The sequence below is a fragment of the Anabrus simplex genome, chromosome 3 (assembly GCF_040414725.1).
Source record: "Anabrus simplex isolate iqAnaSimp1 chromosome 3, ASM4041472v1, whole genome shotgun sequence".
NCBI classification, from domain to species: domain Eukaryota; kingdom Metazoa; phylum Arthropoda; class Insecta; order Orthoptera; family Tettigoniidae; genus Anabrus; species Anabrus simplex.
In genome coordinates, this window is record NC_090267.1 from 131424899 (window position 1) to 131437306 (window position 12408).

Genomic DNA, 12408 nt, shown 5'->3' on the forward strand with positions numbered 1-12408 from the left:
AGCCAGTCTTTTCAACTTGGTGTAGGTCTTGCAGTTCATTCTGTGAAACAGGTTCTTGAAATAAGACACTCTGAGTCATCCTCTTTCTCTTTTTCTTGCAATTCTTCCTTCATTGATGTTGCAAAGAACTCATCATGCCGCAGACCAATAAATTTTATTTTCTGTTTTTCAGTTTCAATTACCAGACTCCATTTTTCTCCTATCTCTAAGGACTTTGGTATTGCTCTTCAATTTCAGTTCATCTTCTCCTCGGCATTCACCTCCAGATCCACATTTCAATTGCCTCTATTCTTTTCTTTTCCTGTTCTCGTAATGTCCAGCTTTCACAACTGTACAGAAGCACGCTCCATACAAAGGTTTTTGGAAAGGCCTTCCAAGTTTGAATATCTATATGTTTGTTGGCCAGCAGATGCTTTTTATCTTGGAAGGCTCTCTTTGCCATAGCTATCATTTTTGTGACTTCTGATATGCTCTGTTTATCACTCGTGATTAGGGTTCCTAGGTATCAAAATTTTCTCACTTGTTCAATTTTATCAGGGCAAATTTTGATGTGCTTTATAGGCATTTTCTTGAATATATGTATTGTCATGGTTTTTGTTTTCCTTTCATCAATTTTGAGGTTCCATTTGCCTAAAGTTGTGTTGTATGTTGATCATTTTCTGCATACTTTTGCCTGTTTCTGCTAGTATGGCAATATCATTAGCAAATCTTATAGAATGTACTTGTTTACCATTAATTTTGATCCCAACTCTTTTCTCTTTCATGACTGTGATGGCTTTGATGAGCTTATCGAAAAAGTAAAAAGTCAAAATTGATAGTAAGAAACACAATTCAGAATTAAAATTTCACACTAATGAATGGTATTGTCTGCAGCTACATGCTGTTGGTTTACAATTTGGAAAGTTTCAGTATCTTAGGCACAATATTGTAGTTTCTAATTTAAAAAAAAAAAAAAGTATTCTCCTCCAGATCTGCATTTCAGTTGCCTCTATAGTCTTTTCTTTTCCTGCTCTCCAGTGTCCAGCTTTCGCAACTGTACAGAAGCACGCTCCGTGCAGAGGTTTTTGCAAAGGCCTTTTGGGTGGAAATATGATAGGTTATTGTCAATAAGAAGGAAAAATTTCAGAAGTAATTGAAATCTATTGCAGGAATATATAGTACTGAACCAAGGAATTTGTCTTTAATTAGTCGACCAGTATGAAATTGTATTTGACCTTTTTGTAATACACGTTTCCAATAATACTGACATACAAGTTTTTATTTCTGTGACAGTAGTATGCTCTCTAGTTGAGCTATTGAATGAGGTGATAGTTGCTTATAAGCAGACAGGAACTGATTTGCGTACCTGTTTGTTTATTTTGCCGTTGAGTACAAAATATGCACTGTAAAAAACAAGTGAAGTACTGCACAGAATCTGCATCAGCGGGAGCGGCATGTTTACAACGTGGTGTTTTATGATGATATAGAGGGAAAGGTTCAAACAGTGTGTCACTTTCAGCTGAAAATACACTAAATCCTGTGTTATGCATATCGGTATTGTCATCATTACTGCCTACACCAAGGCCTACACTGCCTTCCTTTGTGTCATTCTCCAGATCGGCATAACTGTCATTTTCACTAAAACCGAGCTCGATAGCTGCAGTCGCTTAAGTGCGGCCAATATCCAGTAATACCAATATAAATGGTCCGTTATTGGACATTATAAATTGTCTCTTAGTGCATTGGCACTGCCGGTGGCTCCAGTTAGCCTACGCAGTGGCCTCCACGGTATGCACTAGCCAGCGTATTGGTAGGTGTGCTAGGTACCAACTGACGAGCCCACCCTAGCACACGAGGGCGAAACGCTGGCAACCAAGAATGAGTTAGCTGGAAAATTTATAATGTCCAATAACGGACCATTTATATTGGTATTATAAATTTACTCATTCGGGACAAATATTTCAGTTTCCCTATGGGAATCAACATCTATATCAATATCCAGTAATCGGAAGATAGTGGGTTCGAACCCCATTGTCGGCAGCCCTGAAGGTGGTTTTCCGTGGTTTCCCATTTTCACACCAGGCAAATGCTGGGGCTGTACCTTAATTAAGGCCGTGGCTGCTTCCTTCCCATTCCTAGGTCTTTCCCATCCCATCGTCGCCATAAGACATATCTGTGTCGGTGTGACGTAAAGCAAAATAGCAAAAAAAAAATTTTCACTAAAGTGCCACAAGGTGTGAGGTACTGTGGAATGTCATCGCTGCTCTTAATTTCCTGTCTTGAAATAACACCATCATCATTACTGCATGACCCTGACCTTCATCAGGTTCAGTGTAGTCATCATTGGCACAGACTCTGTTAATATACCCAGCTAAATTGTTTTAATCCTCTAACACAGGTATCTTCGTACAAATTCTTGATTCTGTGTATCATATCATCCTGTATTCCAATTTTTTTCTGTGTTTCCCACACCTTCTCTCTGTTCACAGCATGAAATGCTTTCTTGATATCCAGAAAAGCTAACCACAAATCTCGGTTGTGTTCGTAGTATTTTTCCACTAATTGACGGACGGTAAAGATAAAATCAGGTGTTGATCTCCCCTTCCTAAATCCATGCTGTTCTTTGAAGAGGTTCTCTTCTATAAGGCGTCTGATTTTACGCTCTATAATTCTTTGAGTTTACCAACTTGAGATGTTAAAGTGATGCCTCTATAGTTGAAACATTTCTTTCTATCTCCTTTCTTGAAAATTGGAATTATGATGCCTGTTTTCCAATCAACTGGTATGTCCTCTTTTTTCCAGATCTTATGAAAGAGTTTGTAGATCCAGTGTTTTCCAGAAATACCCATAGCCTTGATCATTTCTCCATTAATTTCATCAGCACCAGCTGATTGTCCAGTTTTGATCTATTTCCAGGCATATTCCACATCATTCCATGTTAAGTCTGACCCATTGTCTGAGGCAGACTTGTATGAGATGGTACTGCTTTTGTGTAGGCTGCATGCAATTCACATGTAGCAATTCATCAAAGTAAGTCCTCCAAGTCTCTTTGATCTTGTCATCTTCAGTGATCAGATTTTCATTATTATATCTTTGATCTTCTTGTTTAGTCTTTCCATCACCTCATTATTCCTTACTCTTTCAGTCTCCAGGATACGTAACATCCACCGATAGACCCACATTTTAAAGGCTTCCAGCTTCTTGCACAGGGCGTGGGTTAGAGTCCATCCTTCCATTCTGTACAGTAATGTGGGAAATACATAGCCTCTGACCACTCGTAGCCTCAGATGTAGATTGAGATTGTGGTTGCTGAGAACCTTCTTCGTTTCTTTATTCTTTTACAATTGGCTTTACGTTGCACCAACACAGATAAGTCTTATGGCGACAATGGGATAGGAAAGGCCTAGGGGTGGGAAGGAAGTGGCCATGGACTTAATTAAAGTACAGCCCCAGCATTAGCCTGGTGTGAAAATGGAAAACCATGGAAAGGCTGCCGACAGTGGATTTCGAACCCACTATCTCCTGGATGCAAGCTCACAGCTGCGCACTAACCGCACGGCCCTTCTTCATTTTAATGAAGGTGTTCCGCTCATGTTCTATTCTTGCCTTGATCTCTTGGCTGAACTCCCATTGTTCATTCAGAATACAACCAAGGTACTTGTACTACTGAACATGCTTGATCTCCTCTGTGCCTAGCACGAGCCTAGCCTGGATGGACCTCCGCTTGCTCACGATCATGAACTTGGTCTTTTTCTTGTTCAACTTGAGCCCCCAGTTGTTACAAGCAATGTCGACTTTCTCTAACAAGGCTTGAAGATCTCCTGCGTTGTCGGCCTACAGCACTGTATCATATGCATAGCAAATGCTGTTGATGTGTTCTCTGTTGATGCAGATGCCTTCTGTCTCCAGTGCTTCGTCAAGTATTGCCTGTGAATAGATGTTAAAAAGGCAGGGGAGATAATACACAATGCTGATGGACTCCTCGCTGGATGTCTATCTCTTTAGACAGGCTGTCTTCCACACGGACAGTGGCTTTCTGGTTCCAGTACAGATTTGCGATTATGCGAGTGTCTCTGCTGTCATGACTGATCTTCCTTAGCACTTCTAGCAGTCTACCGTGTTGTACTTTATCAAATGCCTTTTTGTAATCGATAAAACATATGTACACATCCTTGTTCATATCCTGGCAATGCTGTACCAGGACCTGTATGGAGTACCACGCATCCTACGTCCCATATTCATTCCTGAACCCAAATCGCATTTCTGAGTATGTCCCCTCACCTCTAGCATAGATTCTGCCGTGGATGATCTTCAGAAACATCTTCAGATCATGGCTCATCAAGCTGATTGTACAGTGTTCCTCACATCACTTTGTATTGGTTTTCTTTGGTAGAGTGACAAAGGTGGACTTAAGCCAATTGTTTGGAATGATGCTGGTTTTGTATACTGCGTTGAAGAGGTAAGGTAATCATAATGGCTTTTTTCCTGTTTAGGCATTGTTCTTCCTTGGTTAGCATATACAACATTTAATACTGTTGATGGTTACAGATTACATACAATGCTGTGGTAGCTAACTGACCAGACTGATGTTAACGGAAGTCTGACACAAAACCAAGAATTTGAGATATGCGGAAGTGTTGCCAACCTGAGTGTGAAAATTCTTATTCTCTTTGACCAAAGACCACATACATAAAATGATTAGCTGGCAGCTTTTGTACAGACTAGTGACAAATGTACGGAACAGGTCTCTCTTTTGCTGTGTTACTAGAAAGCAGGATGTTTGAAGTTCACAATGTGCAAAGGAGGACATTTAGGCATCCTGCCTTACTCGCAAATTTCAGGACAGACAGACATTACAAAAGGACGTCTGGTCAGCCTAGGCAAAATGTACTCTTTGAAGCCAGGGATTGCATTTAACTAAGTTCATCTGTAAGACTTGTTAGTATTTTGTTTGGGTCAGTCTATAGACTGGTTTGTTGAAGCTCTCCACACCACCTGTCCTGTGCTAAACTTTTCATTTCTATGTAACTGCTACATCCTCAATCTACTTTAATATGTTTGTCATATTTGTCCTTTGGTCTACCCCTACTGTTCTTACTGCCTGTACTTCCCTCAAAAAACTAACTGAGCTCGCATCCGGGAGATAGTGGGTCCAAACCCCACTGTCGGCAGCCCTGAAGATAGTTTTCCGTAGTTGCCCATTTTCACACCAGGCAAATGCTGGGGCTGTACCTTAATTAAGGCCACGGTGCTTCCTTCCCTTTCCAAGGCCTTTCCTGTCCCATCGTCGCCATAAGACCTATCTGTGTCGGTGCGACGTAAAGCAAATTAGCAAAAAAAAAAAAAAAAAAAAGAACTAACTGAACAAGACCTGTTCGTCTTAAGATGTGTCCTGTCCTCCTATTCCTTCTTCTGGTCAGATTTTGCCAAATTGTTCACTCATCAATTCGATTCACTATCTCTTCGTTTGTGATTTGTTCTACCCATCTCACCTTTAGCATTCTTCTGTAATACCACATTTCAAGAGCTTCTATTTTCTTTCTTTCTTTCTGAGCTAGTTATTGTCTATGTTTCACTTCCGTACAATGCCACGCTCCAGACAAAAGTCTTCAAAAACATCATCCTAATTCCTGTATCAGTGTTCGAACTAAGCAAATTTATTTTCTTAAGAAAGGCCTTCCTTGCTGCATTTTATGTCCTCCTTCTGCTTTTGTTAGTTATTTTACTACCCAAGTAACAATATTCATCTACTTCCTTTAAGACTTAATTTCCTAATCAAATATTTCCTGCATCACCTGCCTTCGTTCGACTGCATTCTGTTACTATTGTTTTGGACTTATTTATTTTCATCTTATATTCCTTTCCCAAGACCATACCATTCAACAATTTCTCCAGATCTTCAGCACACTGAGATAAAATAATATCATCAGCAAATCTCAGAATCTTGATTTTTCTCTCCTTGGGTTGTGATTTCTTTTGCAAATTCCTCTATGGTTTCCTTTCCTGCCTGTTCTACAGTATATAAACAAGGAAACGTAGAGGGGGAAAACTGCAGACTGATTTTTGTACAAATTGTAGACAATCCTTTCTCAGTATCAGACATCAATCATCTTCAGGTTAGCTTGGTTCAATCAGTGTTATCGAATGCCTTTTCTAGATCTGTGAATGCTGTGTGTGTCGGCTCGTCCTTAATTCAATCCCCTAAGATCAGATATAAAGTCAGGATTGCTTCACATGTTCCTATATTTCTTTTTAAGCCACATGGATCTTCTCCTAACTCTGCTTCAACTTGTCTTTCTGTTCTTCTGTAAATAATACGTGTTAAAATTTTGCAAGTAGGAGATACTAAACTAACGGTGTGTTAGTTTTCACAGTTGTCAGCCCCTGTTTTCTTTGGAATATGTATAACAATTGTTGGCTGTGTGAAAACAACTTTGCCGGGCTGAGTGGCTCAGACGGTTAAGGCGCTGGCCTTCTAACCCCAACTTGGCAGGTTCGATCCTGGCTCAGTCCGGTGGTATTTGAAGGTGCTCGAATACGACAGCCTCGTGTCGGTAGATTTACTGGCACGTAAAAGAACTCCTGCGGGACTAAATTCCGGCACCTCGGCGTCTCCGAAGACCGTAAAAGTAGTTAGTGGGACGTAAATCAAATAACATTGAAAACAACTTTAATGAAATAATTGATATGTTGTCACCTTTTACCCCTTAATTCTTTTAACATATATATATCTTTTTAGTTTCATTAACTCCATTTTAACTCAAGTTAAGAAAATGAAATTAGTAATATTAATATCGTTGATTCTTTTCCCACAGAACAGTTCTGTATGTAAATTTTTTTAATAATGAATATTGATATTAATCATATAAGATGTTTGTTGGTATTTTGATCCCTATCTGTGAATAAAATTAATTGTTCTCTTTTCTTATCAGTGAATGAAATAAATCTTTTGAAGGCTCCGTCCATGATTTTGAACATGTAAAGGTCACAGCAATATAGATAGAAAAGTTAACTCAGGGATATGTAATGGCTACATGGCAATCACCTTAGTATCTCATTCCTAGAAATACAAATAGTGATACGTCAATTGTTGGAGAAGAACCAAAAATGACTTGTTTTTAGAAAAGTAACGAAAAATTATTGTTTAAATGTGAACAAACCAAATATGATTGCTCTCATTGATACAGGTAGTTCTCTGGCTATCTCTTAAGATATCAGGTTTGGTGGCAAATGATAATTCTTTAGTGCTCAAAAAAAAAAAGAAAAGAAAAAAAAAAGAGAAAAAAAGAAAGAAAGAAAGTCACCTGCTTCTAATTTCAGATTAAGTAAGCAACCTTTTAAATAATAACAGTATGCGTTATTCAACTACAATATGTCTTGATCATTACTGGTGGCATATGTACATCAAAAACGAGAAGTTAGGACCTTAGGAACATACAGAAAGTATATGTACAATGACACACGATAGTAGTTAGAAGGAGCTACAGAAAGGAGGGCCAAGGTCAAACATGTAAACACCAAAGGACAAGGATCAACTCCAGATTTTCACACACACACACACATTGTCATTTTTCATAGATAGGCTTTTTTTTTTTTTCACTGATTCCAGATGAGCTCATTTTTGCTTCCTGGCTTCATCAGGACAATCATCCAAATGCATTGTGGAGGCTGTTCTTGAATGATCTCCATTCTTTGGGCGAGAGCCACATAGCCTAAGTAAAAGGGAGGGCCAGAAGGAAAAAATTATAACTAGAATGTAGATGGCAAGGAATGTTGACAAACACAGTGCAAGAAGACAAACCCATGGGGTTTCATGTAGAGAAAACTGACTAACTTACGCAAAGATGTAGAGTTTGTCCTTGATCTTTTGTTGTTTGCATACTTGTCCTTGTTCATTCCTTTTATGATTTTCTTTCTACCCTTACAACCTGTCATTATGTATGTTTCCATCCTTCTCACGTGAGTCCTATTTTTTAAAATGAATATACAATTGTTTGTTCCCTTCCACTATATGCATTTTATTAATAAATATACCCAACTGGTTTTTGAATTCTAAGAAAACTTCCTGAGCCAAAGTTTAATTGTTGCAATAAGCTCAGCATTCTGCAGCAGAAAAGTCATTTTAGACACCTTTGTAGGCTGACTTGCCAAGTCTGCTCAGGTATTGTTGATCCTTAGGAGACCAAATACTTCTTCTCTTCTCAGATTATTAACTTGCCACTGGATGTTTTGAACTTTCTTCAGGTAATAGATAAGTTATTGGCTTTGGTTAGCAGTGAATAATTCTAATTGAACATCAGATTCGTGTTCAAGAAATGCTTGACTTGTGTTCTGGCTTAGATGAGAAGTGGCAAGTGTGAGCCTGACACTACCTAATGTCTAAGGGTTGGAGACTGCCTATTCACTGTCTGTAGACTGCTTTGCACATTGTTTTTATTGCAAAAGTTATTGTTTTTGTCATTTTATTGTTCCTTCTAGTATAAGTGGTAATGTTTCTCTTTCTCTTGCAGTGGATGTACATAGTTCCCGTGGTGATATTTGTGGTGCTGTCTGGGGCTGCTAACCCAGAGGGTGGTGCTGGGGGTGGAGGGGGACGATGACGACTCCCTCACACTACTGTCGTTCACTAACTGGCTTATGATGGGATGGTACTTGGTAAATAATCGCATGGTAGCTTGGATCGTTTCCATTTCATTGGCACCATGTATTTTCCTTATACAATGCTATGAGCCATAGTATATTGTGATACTGAACTACTTTGGAAAGAGTAGATTTTGTCATAATCCCATATTTCTTTGGAGTTAAAGTTAAAAATTCAATAATAAAATTGTTGATAATTGTCTTCATACATGTTGCCATTGTATTCAAAACACTTGGGCTGTTCTTCACATCATTTGCAATTTTGTGTGTGTGTCTTTTTCACCAAAGTCATTGTATGTATTTGAATACTCTCACCACTAATTTAATTTCTCAGTTATTTATCATTTCTTATCATGTAATTTCCTGTCTTATGGAATTGTGTATAAACTTTTTCATGAGGCACAAGATCGGTGTTATTTTTATATTAGACATTCTTTCTGTTGAATGTTATGTTACTGATGGATATATGGAAATAATTTGTAAACAGATTTCTAAACGAAGGTGCCTCAGTCAGAATTGTAATTTATTTGTCGGTCTCTACTGTATATAACAGATAGAGAAAGAAGCAAAGCCATTCGCATACAGGACATAATATTTATGGAGGAGTGGAATGTAAAGGCTTCCACTATCCATAACCTTGGCACAAAGTGGAATAGAGTGGTTAGTACTAATTTGGTTCTTATTTCTGGTGTTGGCCGAGTGAACCTCAGGGTCTTGTGCCTCTCCAGAAGTGGAAGTCTTGTTTCTAAATTTTCTGACTAATGGACACTAATATAACAAATAACCGTGCTTGTAAGAATTCTGTGTGAAAATCTTGCTACTTATGATGAATCACCTTTAAGGTTTTTGGAAAGGACTGGAGAAAAGTGAAAATATCACTAACTGGATTATAAGAACATTCCTCAGATAGGTGCATTATATTTCCAAAGTATTCTCCTCTAAATATGTCAGTTGTTGGGAAAGGACTTTAACAAAGAATTATACTGGCTTCATTGCTGTTTTTGATTGTAAATACAACCCATTTTGACCTGCTGTCCTCAGCAGCTGATTCCTGGGACAGAAGTTTGTTTCTTACATTGTGGTCAGGGAGGCGTTTTTGTGTGATGATTGTATAATTTAGTGCATGTGGTTTGAAATATGTCTCTTTATTGGTCTGAAACGGACACACGAGCTCTTATCCCAGAAGTTGATTGCTGAGAATGGACATTCATAGTTGATTGAATGCACTACAGTGAAGTAATTTATTTACCATATATAAACCAAAACAAAAGTCAGTTTCATTATTTGTTTCTTTTTAATACAAGTATGTAATGGACATCAGTATTTTTCTGGTTAAAACATTTTTACCAATGTTATTTTGTTTGTGTTAAATAATATGCACACTAGTTATATTCTTCTTTAAAGATTTGTAAGACTCTAGGCACCATTTTGTTCGTTTGAAAAGGCTGTGATAGTACCTGCAGGATATGCAATTATCGGTTGAATTGTACACTCTTGAAGGTCCTGTATTAGAAGATCTCTAACTGGATGATCAGTTTGTATTATTCATTTCTCTTGGGGGATCCACTTTAGTAGCTGAGGACATTACCATTACCCAAGTCAGCCTCTCCCACATAATTTTAAAAATTGTTATGCCAAGGAAGAATGTGGGCAACATAATTGATACATACACACCCCTTCCGGCAACCTCACCACCTTAGAAAGGGGCATCTTTTAAAAAAAAAAATTTTTTCTTCTAGTGGTTTATCGTCGCACTAACACATCAAAGGTTTTTGGCGATGCAAGGGCGAGAAATGGTTTGGATTGGGAAGGTAGTAGCCATGACCTTATGTAAGGTACAACCCGAGCATTTGCCTGCTGGGAAAATGGGAAACCATGTAAAACCATCTTCAGGACTGCCGACATTTGGATTTGAATCAACATTTTCCGAAAGCAAGTTCACAGCTGCATGAACCTTATCACACAGCCAACTTGCTGAGTGGAAAATCATTTTGACATTGTCTTGAACATCATGTGGAGAACAGTTCGTTGTACAGTCCAGACCATGGAATCGTACTGATGCCTCTAGTTTCTAATAGAGTTTTCTCTTCTATAATGCTGCCAGAACTTCCTTTTGTTGGCCACACCAGCCCCTTGATGAGCCGGTTTGAAGTCAGTTTCAGCACATAAACACTAACCTGTGAACAAAGGTCAGCTCTAGGTTAGAAGTGAAGAAGAGAAGTAAAGAAAAAGTGAACCAGAGTGGTTGAAATGGACTGCCTTGTAACGTGATCATTTGGCTATCTTGACGTTGCTAGACACAGTGAACCAGGGATAAGCGTATGCTGCCAATCAGCACAACGGAATTGCTAAAACCAGAGGAGGGCGGGTCAGAGGCATTACAGTAGAACTCCGTTATAGCAAGTACAGCATATAACGAGAAGCTCATTATAACAGCAATTTATTGTCTGTCCCTTCAAAATTCCTATATTAAACTGTGTATTATCCTTCATTTACAGCGAGGGCCCTATCACTGTCGCATCGATTATTACGAGCGATTAAGTGCACGCGATTTTTTCCCAGCGATTATGTTGCATGCGATAGATCACCTTCGGTATCGTTTCCTCGCTATTTCCAGTAGAAAGTTCTCTTGTCGACATTTGAAGGTGATGTCAGAGTCTATTAGTAATACCCGTCGACTGCTGTTCTGTAGAGAAAATTTGAAATGAAAGAGAACATATTTTCATAATAAATGCTTAAATAACGTGTCCTATAACAGTTCTTAACTCGTTAGAAATAAAGGATGAATAAATGATTGCTTAATTTTAATGTTAAATACTGCAATTGCGTAAGAATGGGATACACCTCAAGGTATGGCAGAGTGCATATGTGATTTCAGAGGTTAGTTTGTATTTTCTCGCGTCTGGTTAAATTACAGAAAGGCTATTATCATGTAAGTATATAGCGAGAAGGTTATCATTTCTCTACTGGTGCTTGAAGTATGTTATAGTACAGTTAAGTTAGGATAGGTGATGCAGTTTGAATAAGAAAACTGAAATGTTTGCCACAAAAGGCGATCGATCATCTTCGGTGCGGTATAGTTTTCTCGCTATGTGCAGTTGCGAGCTCTCTTGTCGACATTCAAAGGCGATGTTGGAGTCATTGACTGCTATTCCCTAAAGAAAATTCAAAATGAAAGAGGATGAAATGTTTTCATAATAAATACGCAAATGACGTGGCCGATAGCAGTTAACTCGTTAAAAATAAAGGCTGAAGTAAACGATCTCTTTAATTTTATATACCAGTATTGAAATTAAGTAAGAATGTGATACACCTCAAGATAAGGCAGAGTACATTACTGATTTCAGAGGATAGTTTATATTTTCTCGCGTCAAGTTAAATTTTGGAAAGGCTATTCCCATGTAAATTTTTAGCGAGGAGGTTATCATTTCTCTACATGCATTTGAAATATGTTTTCATGCTACATATACAGTTAGGTTAGGTGACACCATTTGAAGAAGGAAACTGAAATGTTTGCCACAGAAGCCTCTGGAGTGATATGGTATTTCTCCGAATCCAAAATAACTGGTTATTTTTTTTTTTTCTTCAGAATATCATGTGAAAAACCAAGGGTTGTCTTCCATTCGTGGCCTAACAGTAATGAACACCACCGGCAACTACCATATATGCATCATGAAAACATATTTCAGACGTATGGAGGAAATGATAACCTCCTCGCCAAAAATTTACATGGGAATAGCCTTTCCAAAATGTATAAACTTTGCGCGTGCACAAAACTCGTTGACAATA

General features: G+C 38.3%; 1 protein-coding gene across 1 annotated transcript in view; it reads left to right on the forward strand.

Annotated features, from left to right (window-relative positions):
• Nucleotides 1-12274, forward strand: part of EMC10 (ER membrane protein complex subunit 10) — a 40712-nt gene extending 28438 nt beyond the window's left edge. The window contains exon 6 of the mRNA XM_067142698.2: nucleotides 8490-12274. Coding sequence (XP_066998799.2) covers nucleotides 8490-8579 — 90 coding nt within the window. The 3' untranslated portion in view covers nucleotides 8580-12274. The remainder of the gene's footprint in view (nucleotides 1-8489) is intronic.
• The last annotated feature ends 134 nt before the right edge of the window (nucleotides 12275-12408 follow it).